General features: G+C 36.9%; 1 protein-coding gene across 7 annotated transcripts in view; it reads left to right on the top strand.

The window, feature by feature from the left end:
- robo3 (roundabout, axon guidance receptor, homolog 3 (Drosophila)) overlaps nt 1–16,703 on the top strand; it is a 190,028-nt gene that overhangs the window by 164,556 nt on the left and 8,769 nt on the right. For all 7 annotated transcript variants that reach the window (XM_051909671.1, XM_051909672.1, XM_051909667.1 and 4 more), the window contains 12 exons: nt 288–459; nt 3,167–3,372; nt 8,014–8,095; nt 8,473–8,641; nt 12,849–13,015; nt 13,763–13,884; nt 13,998–14,214; nt 14,449–14,573; nt 15,346–15,523; nt 15,768–15,995; nt 16,422–16,461; nt 16,556–16,695. In XM_051909671.1, the coding sequence (XP_051765631.1) occupies nt 288–459; nt 3,167–3,372; nt 8,014–8,095; nt 8,473–8,641; nt 12,849–13,015; nt 13,763–13,884; nt 13,998–14,214; nt 14,449–14,573; nt 15,346–15,523; nt 15,768–15,995; nt 16,422–16,461; nt 16,556–16,695 (1,846 nt within the window). The remainder of the gene's footprint in view (nt 1–287; nt 460–3,166; nt 3,373–8,013; nt 8,096–8,472; nt 8,642–12,848; nt 13,016–13,762; nt 13,885–13,997; nt 14,215–14,448; nt 14,574–15,345; nt 15,524–15,767; nt 15,996–16,421; nt 16,462–16,555; nt 16,696–16,703) is intronic.

The raw sequence follows: 16,703 nt of genomic DNA, 5'->3' as shown, positions 1-16,703 counted from the left end.
AATTATATCAGCAGACTGATTATCTCATATCCTTTTTTAATACATTTATAATTTGTACAAACAGTCACAAACTGTAATGCAACATAAATTAACTGATAAAGCAATATGCCACAAGAGGCTGCATGTTAAAGTGAGTTTACTATGGTTAAGGGTGATGAACATGGTAAAATAACGGTGGTCTGTTTTGTGAGTTTTCATTTTTAAGCTATAGAGCTAAAAAGCATAAACTCAAAATGTGATTTATCATGTTTAGTCTGTTTTTTGATGGCATTTGTCGTTCTGAACAGGTCCTGCTGTTTCCCAGTCAGCCACCTTCGCAGGCAGGCCGTTTTTCTGTGTCGTTAAGTGGAGAGCTGACCATTACAGATGTGCACAGTGAGGATTCTGGGTACTACATCTGTCAGGCCATCAGTGTGGCGGGCAGCATCTTGACCAAAGCACTGCTGGAGGTGGAAAGCAGTAAGTAAATACTTTAAACTAGCTTTGGACACACACGCATACAGTTGCCATTTTATACACCCCCACCAGCTCCATCAAACACTGGCAGTCGGCTTGCATTGATATTGTAATATCAATCTAACTACATTAAAGGTCCAGAACTGTACATGTAATTGAATTGCTTGTGTGAGGCCTTATCACAAAGATTTGAGTAATATTTTTTTTTGCGTTTGAACAAATTGCCGCTTTGCCCCGCCGTAGCCTTTTTGCTCTAAACCAAAATAAATTAAAAAGCCTTCAAAGCCGCCCCAAATTAAAATTTCTGCGTTCCGCAAATGAGAGAACAGCAGGAAGCACTGGAGACGTAATCAGAAAGGACAGGGCACAATTGCGCTATGCAAATAACCCCAGGAACATATGCCGCCTCCGTCATGCTCCCCAGTAACAGGATAAACTGTTTATGTGTACTCCACGTGTGTGCGCCTGTACCAAACTGTGTCTCAGCACATCACATGAAAAACCTTCGCCAAGAGTCCAATGTTTGCTGAAGGTGCTGGAGGTTTGCTAAAAAAAACAAAACAGGCTTATGAAATGTAATCGCATTTCCCAGAAACCCCTCTGACCCTGGCATGTTGGCATCATCTGACTGATGTTTGCTGTAAGTTTCTTACCTGATACATAATGAAATGATGTATGGAAGGACATATATATGTGCAACGCAGGGTCACTGCACCCAAGGACATAGTTTTTATATGAAACTCGTGGCTATGAATTTCACATCAACTAGGAACACAGCACGGTTTGTTTGAGCGATACAGCCCTTGTCTTCCTTTCTGACCTTATGGTCTTTTCCTTTCCTCACCGCAGCGGAGGGAAAATGTCAGAGATGCAGGCTGCCTTTCCCAGGTTCTTTTTTTTTTTTTTTTTTTTTTACAAATGAGAATACTAAAGTAACAGAATTGTCAATTATTTGTCTGTAGACTCTTCTCCTTGGTCAGTAGACTGGGTTTTTCAGCTCTAGTTAAACAAATAATAAATTATTCATGGAAACGCGGCCGTGTTAGACCATCACATTGTTCAACAGAAGGAGATGCAGCTGAATGTGAAGAAATATAAGAGCAAATTGTAGAAGAACAGAGGCCAGTGTAATTATTCTAGAGTGCCGTGATGAAACGGAAATTGCGATAATATTTTCTTCCCTATTTTGATGTATATCTGAGTGAAACGGCTTCTGGAATGAGAAAAAAATGTAAGGCGGGACTTGATTTCGTTCTCTGGAATTGACTGGATCGTAGGAAGTTGGGTGTTGCTAACTAAATGGATGCAGATCTGAATGCCAGTTTGCAGTCAGTTGTGGAGGATATTTAGTCCCACCCTTCACTGAGACATACAGTGTGTAATGAAGAGAACAGACTTTGTTTCGGGGGTGAGGGGAGGTTAACATATTTGATTAAAGATTACAAGGGCTTATGAATTTTAAAAAAATAATGATGTGCACTGATAAATCATTTATAATAAACACTGCAACATTCTGTAAAAAAAAAATAAGAATTGTCAATTCATATTGACTTTAAAAAAGTACACCACCATTCAAAAGTTTTTGAAAGAAGCCTCTTATGCTCACCAAGGCTGCATTTATTTGATCAGAAATACAGTAAAAATAGTAATATTGTGAAACATAACTACAATTTAAAAGAAATGTTTTCTAAAGTATTTTAAAATGTAATTTATTCCTAAGCTGAATTTTCAACAGTCATTACTTTAGTCTTTAGTGTCACATGATCCTTCAGAAATCATTTCATAACTATCAATGTTGTGCTGCTTTTTTCCAGGATTTTTTTATTAATAGAAAGTTCAAAAGCATTTATTTGAAATCTTTTGCAACATTATAAATATCTTTACTGTCACTTTTGATCAATTTAATGCATCCTTGATGAAAAAAAGTATTAATTTCTGTCAAAAAACCCCAAAAACTTACTCCTTCAAATTTTGAAATGGTAGTGTATATGCTATTTTCCTACCAGCTTTCCCACCAGCTTTGAATGGAGCGTAGCACCACTTCTGATGATTTTATAACAACAGCATAATCTTCTTGGGGAAATAAAAAATTAACTTTATTGTATTTAAAACCATGCAGATTTAGAATAGATCCATCTTTAACAGTTATTGACTCATAAATGTTGTACAGCAATCTTGAATGCACAGAATAATTTTATTATAATGCAATGCAGCCTGCTAAAGGTGCATTTGGCTTGTTTCCATTGGGCAATAACATTAAAGAGTTTATAGCTGCACTACGACTTGATCAAATGATACCAAGAGGCCTGTGCCATTGATCTAATTAAAATGAAATAAATTACTGATCTTTTCTGTTTGGTGGGCTATAGTTTGTTAAGAGTTTGAAACAAATGGCCAGTTAAACAAATTCAGTGAATTTTGTGTCTTTGCCTTTTGCTTAATGCAACAATGCACAGATGAATTTAGCCATGGGCGTTTGATACTGTTTTTATTAATTGTATTTACTTATTTTACTTATGTATCATGATATTCATGTTATAGCGCATGATGATTTTACCATCATGTCACTCTTAGAATCTCAATTAGCATAATTCATAGTTTGTCTATTTCAACGATCTCTTGAGTATCATTTGAACAAGGTTGGTGATATGGTGGTTACATGCAAATTTGGCTCTTGTGGCCCACGCCTCTCTCATTCTCTTCACCCTAGGCCCATCCGATCGGATCCCCCCAATCATCCGCCAAGGCCCGGCCAACCAGACACTCGCTCCAGGCACCACAGCCCAATTGCAGTGCCACGTGATGGGCAACCCTCTTCCGAGCATCCAATGGGAGCGCGACGGGCAGAGAATCCTGGGCAACGACGAGCGCATTAGCCTAATGGAAAACGGCACTTTACAAATCACAGCCCTGCAGGTACTTCAGTCAAGATAGTGTTTAAGTGTGCACACAAGTGTCTGTTTTTCAGCATATACAGCTTTTATTCTCCAAAATGCTAATACCCGGTGGGTACTATTAACATATGGTTATTTCAAATCGAGCTCTCTTCAGCGCATGTCCCGTCACAGGCAGCTCTTTTTTCTGACAGACACCATATGCTACCTCCGATATTCCGTACAAACGGATTTCAAGACACGCATCACACACATTGCCACGTTTTCAGACACGCCTGTGTGACGTTTAGACACAGATGATCGCTGTAAAATGTCATTACTGCTATCCGATCAATGGCGGGGGCATAAAACGCGCAATTGAGTTTACAGCAGACAGGCAGGCTTAATTAGCGGATCGATTTTAATACTTGCTCCGTGGACGGTTTCGGGGTGACCCAGCCGCTTATGCGAGAGTTGTGCATGGCGATAAAACCGGTAATTATGATCGTAATGAGAACGTGTGCTGTCGTTAGTGTTAGCTCATGCTAGCCTAATGAAATCCATTCCTCAAGGCCTCGAGGGTGTGTGCGATTGCAGGTTTCACCTGAGGTCGTGGCACTGCTGTGAACGGACCTGATGTGTTAATTGATTGTGCCAGGGAATGATTAACAATCACTCATGCCTTAATTAAAAGCTCATTCTGGGATATAGAAAGGTAGGGAGGCTAGCAATCTTAATGTGCTACTCTCAGCATCTCTGTACTCTCCGCAATGTTTGTAACACATTAAATGTGCCCTTGATATTCAGTACAGTGGACTGAATGCGGACAGCTAGTGCCAAAAAAATTGTGTTAATTTAAGTAGCAGCCTCATTTATCAGAGGATTTAGGCTTTTGTGTCGAGGTTTTGTTTATTTGGCTTGTTAAATGTTGCATGCTTTGTTCAGATGGACATCTTTGGCTCTGGTGTTTGCCCTGTCCTCTCTGGTCTGGTGCCTCTATTGGCCCCCTTTAGTCCACGATTACCCGGCATGATGGGAGAGCACAAGGGGCACGGAGACTGGGGTTTGCACAGATGGTAGCGTGCGAGTGTGTGAGAGAAAGAGAGAGCACTGTGAAAAGGTGCCATTATACCGGGAGATGCGCCAAAAACTGCCTGCTCTTGACTGTGCCAAGGGAGTGAGGAAAAGAGAAATGTGGAAAAGAATGAGTGAACATGTTAGTCAGACAAAAACAAATAGCTTTTTCTTCGTTGAACACTAAGTGGGAATTTTTGAAGAATATCATGGGCCACTATTTTTAGTATAATGAAAGTGACAAAAGAAGCACCATGAGAGCAGTCCGAATGACTTGTGCGCTATGTTTTAAGTCTTCTAAAGCCATATAATAGCTTTGTGTGAGGAACAGACCAGTGTTGTTTTAGTATTATACTAATAGTAATATTTTAAATTAGCTTTTTATATTATCAGTTTAATTTTATAATCAGTTTTAATATTAGTATTTAGTATTTTTGTTACTTTTAAATTTCTATTTAGCTTTAATTTATTTATTTGTTCAGTTTTTGTCATTTTAGTACTTCAGCTTGTTTTATTATTTTGATTAGTTGCCAAGTCAACATTTCAGAATTTAAATTTAAGTTAATCATCTAATATTTATTGGCACTTTATTTCAGTGATTAAAAGTGTTAACATTTTTTAATAGTTTTAATAAACAGTAACAATACTGGAACAGACTAAAATTAACTTGTTTATTAGAGAAGTAGTGATGTCTGATTCATGACAAATAATTATTTTGATTCAAATCTCTTCAATCAATTGAAACAGTTGATTCAGTTCACAGTTGACAAAATGTTGTAAATCCAGCATTAAACAGAAGATGTGCACTGATAAATCATTTTTAATGAACACTGCAATATTCCATAAAAAGAACTGTCAATTATTCATTCAAAATTAATCATTTTGTGAACTATGAACTGAATCAACTGATTCATTAAAAAGATCTGACTCAAAAGATTCAGTCATGAATCAGACTGATTTGATTCTCAAATTAAACTTACTTAATGAACTGATTGCAGTGGTTAAAAACCCAGTTGAGCCCACTTATCGGTGATTACTGATTAATGAATTATATTTCAGTTTGTTCATCATGTAATGCTATTTTATGACTTTTGAAGACTTGAAATAAAAAACATGAGTCATATTGACCACTTTAGAGATACCTTTATGGTGTTTTTGGTGTTCTTTTTTAAGTTTAAAACCTCGGTTTCCATTCATTGTAATTTCATGGAAAAGAGCAACCAGCACATTCTCCAAAACATTCTTTCCACAGAAGAAATACTTACAGGTTTCGAATGACATGGGGGTTAAATAAGTAGATGTGAATGCATTCTCAAAATATTTATCTCCCTATTTTCTTTTCCGCTCATACATTTTTAAGTGCGTGTTTAGCGCTGAGCCCAGAGCTGCCATCCGTGATTAATCAGTCGATGCCCGGCTGCTTACCTCTCTAAGTTCTGCCGGTTCTCCACCAATGACCAGACAGCACAGCAGAGGTCTAACCAATGAGGTTATCCACTCAAACAGGGAAGAGGTCACAGAGGAAAGTGTTTCTACACCTTCTGTTTGCTCTTCTCCTCCTCCTAGGAGAGTTTCATAAGTGACCAAAATAACACTCTCAACAACACACTCCTGTGCTGCCTGAGGATATAAAGCTACTCTTCAGTACATGGGTCAGTCTCAGACAAGGCATTATCTGCTAATATCAGTGTTTGCGTCAGCTACTGTTTAATTCATGCTAACGTGCATGAACGTGCTTATGCTAGTCTCTACATAAAAATGAGATTAAACATGAAACAGACACATCACAAGTGAGCAGACATTCGAGGTCATTGTGTGTGTGCGTGTGTGTGTACGTATATATGTGTGTATCACCGATGAGTCAAATCCTCAGACGTGTCATTGGTGCCCCTGAGCTGGTGCCCCTGAGCACTATTAGATCGCTGTCATGGAGAGAGAGAAAGAGTAAAGCTTTACTACATCTCTCACTGTCGTAAGCAATTTCTGCCTGACTTCTCCCCTCGGCCCTGTGGTAAAAATTTAATGCCCCTCGCTCTCCCCACCGCTCACCAATTTGTCTTTGTATTTCCTCTTTCTTTTTGCACATTCAGTACACCCATGCTAACTCGTGATGATAGACAGTAATATCTTAAATTGAACTGACAGATGAAAATTCAGCTGGGTTCCTACAAATGGGAAGATTTTAAGATTCACAGAGATGCTGTATGAAAACAATCTCAAACTCATCTGATCTGGATTCATCTGATTAAACTGTTCAGCATGGTTTGATTTTTTTTATTTTTTATTATTGTTTTATGGATTAGACTGTTGCGTATTGATTTCTATCTAGTGTTATTTGCATGTACTACCATTCAAAAGTTTTATGTCAGTTCTTTTTTTGAAAGAAATGAATACTTTTATACAGCGAGGATACATTAAATTGATCAAAAGCGACAGTAAAAACATCTCTAATTTTAAAAAGATTTCTACTTCAAATACTTGCTGTTTTGAACTATTTTCAACATTAATAATAATAACTATGAATGGTTTCTTGAGCATCACATCTTCATATTATATTACTAAAGAATCATGTGACACTAAATACTGCAGTAGTTATGAAAATTCAGCTTTGACATCACAAGAATAAATTACATTTTAAAATATATTCAAATAGAAATGTTATTTTAAATTGTAATAATATTTTACATTATTACTGTTAGTGTTTTTACTGTATTTTTGATTAAGTAAATGCAGCATTAGTTAAGATACTTCTTTCAAAAGCATTAAAACATCTTACCAACCCCAAACCTTTGAATGGTACTTGTATATATGTGTGTAAAGGGCTGAAACAAACTATTTGTTGCACCAAAAAATTATATTGTCACCTTAAATCTGGGTTATATTTGTATTTACAGTTACCATCTACTTGAAATTTAACTAGTGAGCTGCCTTGCTGTCTGCTGCCTACATAGACAGCACCTTAATTGAAATGGACTCTCATAAGTCACCATTTTAGGACGCTCCACATAGGCAGCATTTCCATTCGTCATAACAGTGCTGCTTGTGCTAAGTGCACTTGAATTTATTTCAATAGAATTTGTTGTTAGCTGGTTGCTAAACTAATCATGCTACTCTAACAAGCATAAAAATACACATTTGACACATATTGAATAAAAAAAGTCAATTCGAATTATATTAAACTATTTTTATTTATACATTTTGGCATTGAATGATGAATTACATGCATTTATAATTTATGTGTGCTTGTCCACCAACTTGGATGCATTATTTGTTTGCACTGAACTCATCATAGTGCATTGTGGGATTTCCTTCTTTGTGAAAGATACAGTTTATGGTTTTCCTATAATAGAAGTAATTATTTTGGTTTTGCATTGGACAACATACGCATTTCACTAGGTTTCACAACAGCACATTATTGTCTTCCTGTCACTGACTTCAATGGTAATAGGAAAAAATAACAGTTGATCCTGTATTATTGTGAAATAATAGGCAATTTTGAGGAATTTGTGCTCATTTGTCAAGATTTTCACGCTGCTCCAAGCGGAGTGAGTCAATGCATTGTGTTTGAGTTTATCCATACAAATGCTGACCCTGAGCCTGCTGTTGCTAGGAAACGGACTCCGGGGCCTACACCTGTGTTGCCTCCAGTTTAAGTGGAGAGACGAGCTGGAGTGGTGTACTCAGAGTGAAAGGTAAAAAAAACACACACACATACACAAGTGCTTCATCACCCCCTTTATGTGTTCTTATCTTTGACAAACTGCATCATATCATCTTCAAACTGCAATAATCGGCTGAGAAAGCCGCTTCCGTTGCAAATTTACAGAGCAAATATATGTGTCCATTTGCCAGATGTCAGCATATGGAGTAGTGCTGACCTGAGATCAGATTTTTCCTCACCAATATTGATTTCTGTTATAATGTCCTATAAATCTAGAAAAATATATAAAAAAAGCAAGTGTTTTCTTATAGATTCTGCAAACAGGACCATAGCTCGCATTGATAGTGGGATCATAACTTGGACCAGTATGATTATGAAGATGCTAATATCCTTATCTTATCTTTACAGAGAGTGGTGGTCTCTCTGCACCCCCGGTTTCAGAGCCATACCAGCTGCCTGGTCCACCCCAGAAGCCTGTCGTAACTGACGTGACCCGTAACAGCGTGACCCTGACTTGGCAACCGAACGCACATGAGGGCGGGGCGGCTGTCACCTCTTACATCATTGAGGCTTTCAGGTGAGTAAGCGCACACTGTAAGCATCCCCATTCTGGTCCCTTCCTGTTTGTTTTCCTCCCTACACTAGATAATATTGTCTCTTGCCAGAAGCTACTACTAGGGTCCATTCTTCATTTTTTATTAATTCAGTGTCACTGTCTTAGCGTAGCTGGTCGGCCGTGACAGACAGGGTAATACTGCCGCGTGGCTGCCCCGTCCCTGACCCCTTCCCCCTCGCTCTACTGCTCCTCACGGTCATGCGAGGGCAGCTACATCCTGCGCTTACATCTCACATCCTGCCTGCTACAAGAATCACTCCCCTCAGGCGGCAACCTACTGCCAGAGAGATCTAAATTAATAGCAACTGTATTGGTTTTCTACAATTGAATTTCAGACATAGACTGGAGAGCTCAGGCTTATTTAAAGGGGATATATTTTCATGAATTATTGAATTATTCTACACATTCTTGGGCCAATTTAGTCATTTAAATTTATGTAGCAATTTTCCACCCTCTCTTTGACAGATTTGAAACTGTGCCTTTATGTAAATGACCTCTGTTTGATTGGCTAACTTCTGCATACCAGCATAGCTCACACTGTTGTTCCTTAGGGCAGGTAATAAGTGGTTATGTCAACACCTATTTAGTGATTGGACGGTTATGAGCTCCTAGTTTAACATCATCACAATTTCCGAATTACTGGGTTTGGTGGACCAATTAGGCACAAGTGGTTGGAATATATAATCCAAGTAACTAATTTGCAAAATAATATATATATATATATATATATATATATATAAAAAAAAAAAAAAAAGGTAAATTCAAAAAATTAAATACAAATTTATATATACTGTATGTATACATATATATGTAAGCAATAAGGTACGAGAGGCTGCGCTTCGCGTTGTGCCTAACAATGCCCTTCAGCCGTGACTTATTCACGATGCAGCACTAGCCTCGACTTCCTTATTGCTTTTATAAAACGGTTACCACACAATACAAATATTAATGCTAAAAATATGTATCTATGCAAATTTCATGAAGTAAACTGTCACTAATAGCCTTCCTTCCGCCAGATAAAATAGTCCCTGACCATGAACAGCAACAGAACTTACATTATTACACCATTAGATGGCGGCAAAGACTGTCTTTATGAGTGCGTCAGTCAGTAGCGAAGACTTTTACACTGAAAAGACTGAATTGTTGTGAACACGGAACAAGACGCAACTGACAAATGCTTTGACTAGCGCTGTCAGTCATGGGAAAACCCCTTAACTGTTAAAAGGACACGATATCACAGCGGACATTTAAACAGATTTTTTTTTTTTATGAACATAGGACTGACCTGAAGGAAAATGCTAAATCTGAATGCAGGTAATAAACTCGATCAGTCTCTTTCTCACAATACTCTTCTACATAATACAGTAAGCTTCAGTGAACAATATTGATTGAGAACAGTTTACATTGCTAAGAGTGGTTACTAAGGGTGTTGTGTAGTGATACACAGAACCGTTGGGTGAAGCAGTCATAGCCATGTTTTATTGTGAATAAAACACAGCTATTGACCAATCAGAATCAAGGACATGAACTAACCGTTTTATATATATATATATATATATATATATATATATATATATATTAGGACTATCAAAATTAACGTTTTAACGCATGCGATCATAATTTGGCTAACGTTACATTATGTGGTCACACTCTTGTTCATGCTAATGCTTTTAAACCATTCATGTGCCACAAGACAAACGAGAATGCGCTGTTTGTGAATATCGTGTCTGTGTGACCTGATGCGTGCCAGTATCTAGTTCTTTCATGCTTTAACAAACAATAACACACAGAATTATGCCAAGATGGCAGTTTTGTCGAGTATCCTCATAAGAGCAGTCTTAAATGAGTTAAATAACGTCTTAAATGAACATAAAGAGTTGTGAGAAAATGAGATGGGTGTCAATTCCGCTTCATGTTCAGCAGCGCACAAGTCTTAAAGTCACAGCAGCCTAATAAACCAGTTGCTGTGATGTCTGTCATTAATGTTAATCAAAGGACAAAGGTAACAGAGAAAATATATAAATGTAGCTTTAATAAGGATTAATCTTTATTTAATTTATTAATTTATGCAGCGAAGACTGTAAAGTGTGTGATAACTTTATTCAATTTCTGTTTCCATGTTAGACAAGTAGGAATATGACATAGCATGACACAGGTAAATATGACATTTATTATAGTGGGTGTATGTGAAAATTGTTTTAGGTTCACTTAAATTAAAAGTTATTTTTTTTAAGCCTAATAAATGTTGAAATTGATAACTGCTAGTTAAAAAAAAAAAAAAAAAATTCATAGAGACATCAGTACCAGTATTAGTATCAGTGATACTGGCTTTCATTCATAAAAAGATGCCATTAAACAAAGATTTAAAATATACTGTCTTTAAGTTGTTTGTACATTAATTTAGATAGTAACTTTATTACAGTATAAAAATATTACAACATAAAAATATTAAGAACTCACTTTTTTTTATCGTGATTAATTACAGAAAAAAATGTGTGATTAATTCTGGGGTTTTTTTAATCGATTGACAGCATCAAAAAAGTTTGCTGCTCTAGCTGAAGTGTTTTGGGGTTTGTTCAGTCTATGAGAAGTTTGTTCATGGAAAGTAAGCTCGAGAAATCTAAGTATGACATGCTAATGAATTTAAATCTAGTCCACACAGACACTTTTTTAAGCTATTGTAAGCTGGCTGAAATGGGGCTACCTCTAATTACAGAACCAAGGTCCTGCAGTCCTTAGAGGGAGGGCAGACAGCAAACAGGCTATTCAGCAATGGAGATGTGGAGTTCCACACACACACACATTTTCATTTTTTCTGTATTTCATATACACACACTAGGTCTCTCTCCTCTCCCTTGCCCCCCTGGGTAACAGTTAGCATGGCCCCACATCCTTAAAATTGATTCTTTATAGAGTGCTGTGGGGCTGAAAGGTGTGTTTGCTATAAAATTTCCTTCCCTGAGGTGCTGTGGAACACGGAGTGTTGGGAAAGGGAAATGGGAGGGGTGGCAGAGAACAAGCGAGGGATGGAAAAGACCTGAGATTGTGGATGAGGAGGATTTAAGCTTTTGGGTTTAGGATTTTGACACCTTGATGCATAAAAAAAAAGGTTTACATTTGCAGCCCACTTTTTGATTTTATGCACATATGTGTGGGTGTTTGTGTGCCCAATCACGGTCCTGCTGGAGAAAAGGGATTTGTCCATGCCTCAGCCTTTCCCTGTTTCTTTCATCCCAGCTGATAGCAAAGTGACCTTGGATTTATCGCTCCTATCGGTGGCCCGCTGAAGGAATATTTACGAGGTTCCCAGCATTTATGGCTTGGTCTAATTGTGCAGGTCGGGCTTTTATTGGCTTTGTGTCTGCGGCAGGAGTTGCCATCGGGGAAAAATAAACCTTGAACGTGGCGCACGTGACCACCGCTCTAAACAAGGGTGATGGTTAACCACAGACAAGTGAAGAGACATATCCCAAAGCCTTCTGGCACAGACAGATGTCTGTGCTTAACATTCATTGTTTATTAGAGGGGAAGTATGTTGTTGTGAATCTTGCCCACCTGTACGCCACATCTAAGTAGCTCTCTGGGTTCTCATTAAGCCAAATTCATATTCCTGTACGTTTAGGCGTGATCTGAATGTTAATAACTGTCTGCGGGTCCTTAAATTGAAGCTAAAACTTAGCCCTGTGCAGAATCAACAATGTGTTCGCTTCATATTTAATCAAATCACTGTTCAGGATCCAAGATTGTATTTATTTATTGCATGCAGTGCATTGACTGCATTATGACAAGCCTAGTCTGTGCCATAAATAAATCTATCACCGCAGAGATCACACCACGCACTGTCAAGCCAAAGGCTGCAAGAATAGCATCACAGAAGAGCCGGGTCATTAAACAGACACATGTAATGACAATCAAAGGAGTGCCGATAAGCATCTATGACATTGACTTTGCTGTTAAATCTGCCTCTCTCTAATGCCGTGCAACTGCTTCGGGACAAATGTAGGACAAAACATTGGTGTATTGATGTTTATTTAGATTCAGCTGTATGAATTTGCTGGTTTTGATTATTGTAGAGCAGAAATAAGCACATATGGAAATAATTGTTGATAAAAATATGATTAATAATTTAATTTAGTAAGGTAATTTGTCTTTCTCTCTAATTTTTCAGCCAATCAGCGGGTAGCACGTGGCAGACGGTTGCAGATTTGGTGAAACTGGAGAAGCACACGGTCACTGGACTGTCTCCGAACACTGTTTACCTATTCATTGTGCGAGCAGTCAACGCTTATGGCCTGAGTGACCCCAGCCCCATCTCAGAACCCGTACGCACACAAGGTCTGTACACTGGAGACCAATCAATTTTATGACCTTTTTTCATAGAGATCTTAAATGGGTAATACAAATTATATGTTGTATAACTAACTATTATTTAAATAGTGAAACAAATTACAAGATTTGTGAAATAATTAAAAATAATTTGTGCCTGTTTTCACATATTATATAAAAATCAGTTTCATTTAATGTGGATGCACCTGGATATGCTTTCTCTGTAAAGCTGCTTTGAAACGATATGTATCGTGAAAAGCGCTATACAAATAAATGTAAAAAAAATAAATAAATAAAAAAATAATCGTGAAAACATAAAAAATATCACAAAAATCAGAAGAAAAATATTCTATCTATATTTTTATTTTATTTTATTAAAATCAATAAGTAAAGTAAGTACAAACAATATATGTAAATATTTTACATTTAAAAAAAATAAATAATAATATTAAAAAAATATTAAATATTTAATAATATTTAATATTAATAAATATTAAATAAATAGTTAATAAAAAATCCATATTGCTTAAATGAGAATTCTATTTTTTTCACATTAAATACATAAATCACAATACATAAATTGTTACAAAAAATAAACTGTTATTTTAATGCAAAATAAAATGCATTATACTTTTCTTATTTTGTGGTGAATTTATGACCCTTTGTATTTTTGACAGGCTTCTTGATATATCCTATGTTTATATATTTGTATCATTTAAAGTGTTAATATTAGATGTTTCTTGGTGTCTTTTGCAGATGTCAGTCCTACAGGTCAAGGTGTGGACCACCGACAGGTTCAGAGGGAGCTGGGAGAGATGGCTGTGCAGCTTCACGAACCAGTACTGCTGACGGCGTCCAGCGTGAAGATCAGCTGGAACGTAAGTGCTACTGATATCTGCCCTCCAAATCAGCTCCTCACGGCCTTATGATTCACCTGCTGGCTCACCTTATCTCATTTCTCTGTCTCGGTCTCCCTCTTTCCATCTGTCAGGTCGATCGTCAGTCTCAGTACATCCAGGGTTATCGTTTGCTTTATCGTCCTGTCGGTGGCTCCTGGTCCCAGCAGGAAGTGAAAGCTGCAACAGAGCGTAGCGCTGTCATCGCTAACCTGCTCAAAGGCACGGAATACGAGATTAAAATACGACCCTACTTTAACGAGTTCCAGGGCATGGACAGCCGCTCGCTGACGTTTCGCACACCAGAGGAGGGTGAGATATCTGCAGCTCTTTCAGTTTCCATTTGATGCACTTCAATTTAATTTCCTTCTAATCAATTCAATTCGAGTTCATTCAGCCCAGGCCAACTCAATTCTATTCTGTTGTACATAATATGAAGATGAATCGCTTCATTCTGGCAAATAAAATTATGGAGAGGGATAATGGTGATTTACTATTAAGGACACTCACTTTTCAAATTGTAATTTTAATTTAATTCTCTTCCAGTTCCAAGTGCCCCACCTCGTGCTGTAACCGTGGCAACAGTCAAGCTCAGCAACAGCTCCAGCATCAGTGTATCATGGCAGCCTCCTCCCACTGAGATGCAAAATGGAGTCATCCAAGAGTATAAGGTGAGATTTAGATTGCAATGTCCAATCCAGGTACTTTGCAAAAAATAATTTGTCTATTCATAGTGAAGGCATGTGTTAACATTAACGTTATTATATAATATTATAATAAAAAATAATATGAAAATAATATTATTTAAATTAAATAATCAACGTAAATTAAAGCCAACAAAATATCATGATATATAAATATTTTACATAATTAATATAAATATATGTGTGTGTATATATATTTGCAAAAAGTGATTTGAATGCAAAAATGCTGCATGATGTGTTAACATTAATGTTATTATATAATATAATAAAAAATAATATTAAAATAATATTATTTAAATTAAATAATCAACGTAAACAATGTGGCGATTAATTAATCCAATTTGGCTGAGAAATTACCCCCAAAAGATAATTTATAGTCATTAATTTGTGTTAAATTAGAAAAGCATCAAATAGACATTACAAAATGTAGCTTTAGAAAGAAATATAGGCCTATAGCCTATTTGATTCAACATAGAATTTATTGTACATAACCTTATAGGTTACAACGACCATGAAGGCGAGTAAATGATGACAGAATTTTTATTTTTGGGTGAACTATACCTTTAATATTTATTGTTGTTGTAATGAAATATGATCTGGTTTCATGATATATCATTTGAAGATGTTAATATTGGATGTTTCTTGGTGTCTTTTGCAGATGTGAGTCCTACAGGTCAAGAACTTGTGTTTAGACACTTGAGTATTTTTAAGTTTATATCTAAGTCTCATCTTGTTTCAGGTTTGGTGTTTGGGTAACGACTCTCAGACACGCTACCACATCAATCAGACGGTGGACGGGAACGTGCTGACCACTTTATTAAAAGGACTTCTACCCGGCGTGTTGTACCAGGTGGAGGTGGCGGCAGTGACCAGCGCAGGAGTGGGCGCTCACAGCCAGCCCGTATCTGTGATTATCAGTGAGTGTTTGATGCAAAAACAGCCTTGACTATTAAACTGAAAAAATTAAAAGTGTGAAATGATGGGCTTGTGGAGTAGAAGTACAAAAAATTGTGTAAATTCTCTTTGATTGCTTTTTAAAGCCCCGCTCTGAGACTAAATTGCTTAATTCTTTCCAATAAGCTGAGTCCTATTAAGACATTCTGTCTGAGTAACACTTTGATCTGTCTTTGCTCTCTCTTCCTCTATCTCTCTTCTTTTCAGAATTGCCCGCAGAGCAGCCCACAGTCACAGGTGGAGGCAGCGAATCTGACGAGAATGTAAGTCTGGCTGAGCAGATCACAGACGTAGTGAAGCAGCCTGCCTTCATCGCAGGCATTGGCGGGGCATGCTGGGTAATCCTTATGGGATTCAGCGTGTGGATCTACTGCAGACGGAAGAAGAGGAAAGAGCTCAGTCATTACACGGCTTCATTTGCATACACACCTGCAGGTATGCATGCACTTATCACAGTTATTTTAGTATGATTTATATGCTGTTATAGTATTTATTCATATTTTGAATTTTGCTTTTGTTTTTAGATTTAAGTAGTAATTTTGTTATGTGCTTTTGCCTTTTTTTATTAGTTTATGTGTTTAATTTCTTATTAGCTTCAATTAATTTTTTTTCAGTTTTAGTTTTAGTCATTTTACTACCAAAATGTAATTGATTACAGTAAGCTGCCAAGGCAACATTTTTCATTTTCGTTTAAGTTTTATCTAATATTTATATTTTATTTTATTTCATTTTAGCTCTATTTAAATTAACAAAAATGATTTTTAATAGCCTTAATCTTAGTTTCAGCTAACAATCACAACACAATGTCATTGAATCTTAATATTTCTGCCTGTGGTTGAATTGCATTATATTTTTTTACAGTTGGTTTTCCACATGGAGAAAGTTCTGGACTTAACGGAAGGTAAATGGCACTTTTAGCCTTTTAAGCATCAATTCAGAGTGTAAATATAGTGACAGTTTAGATTCTATTATTTTTGATTTGTCTGGTTATGCAGGCCTGGTATGCTGGGTACTAACATGGGAAATTACCCGTGGCTGGCTGATTCTTGGCCAACTACCAATCTCGTGCACAACGGGAAAGACTCTGTGAACTGCTGTACATCTAAACATGACACCCCGGAGAGATACTATAATGGTAAGACT

This window comes from Ctenopharyngodon idella, chromosome 10 (genome assembly GCF_019924925.1).
Source record: "Ctenopharyngodon idella isolate HZGC_01 chromosome 10, HZGC01, whole genome shotgun sequence".
Classification (NCBI taxonomy): domain Eukaryota; kingdom Metazoa; phylum Chordata; class Actinopteri; order Cypriniformes; family Xenocyprididae; genus Ctenopharyngodon; species Ctenopharyngodon idella.
The sequence above is the reverse complement of the archived record's forward strand: the minus strand, read 5'-3'. Positions and strand labels throughout refer to the sequence as shown.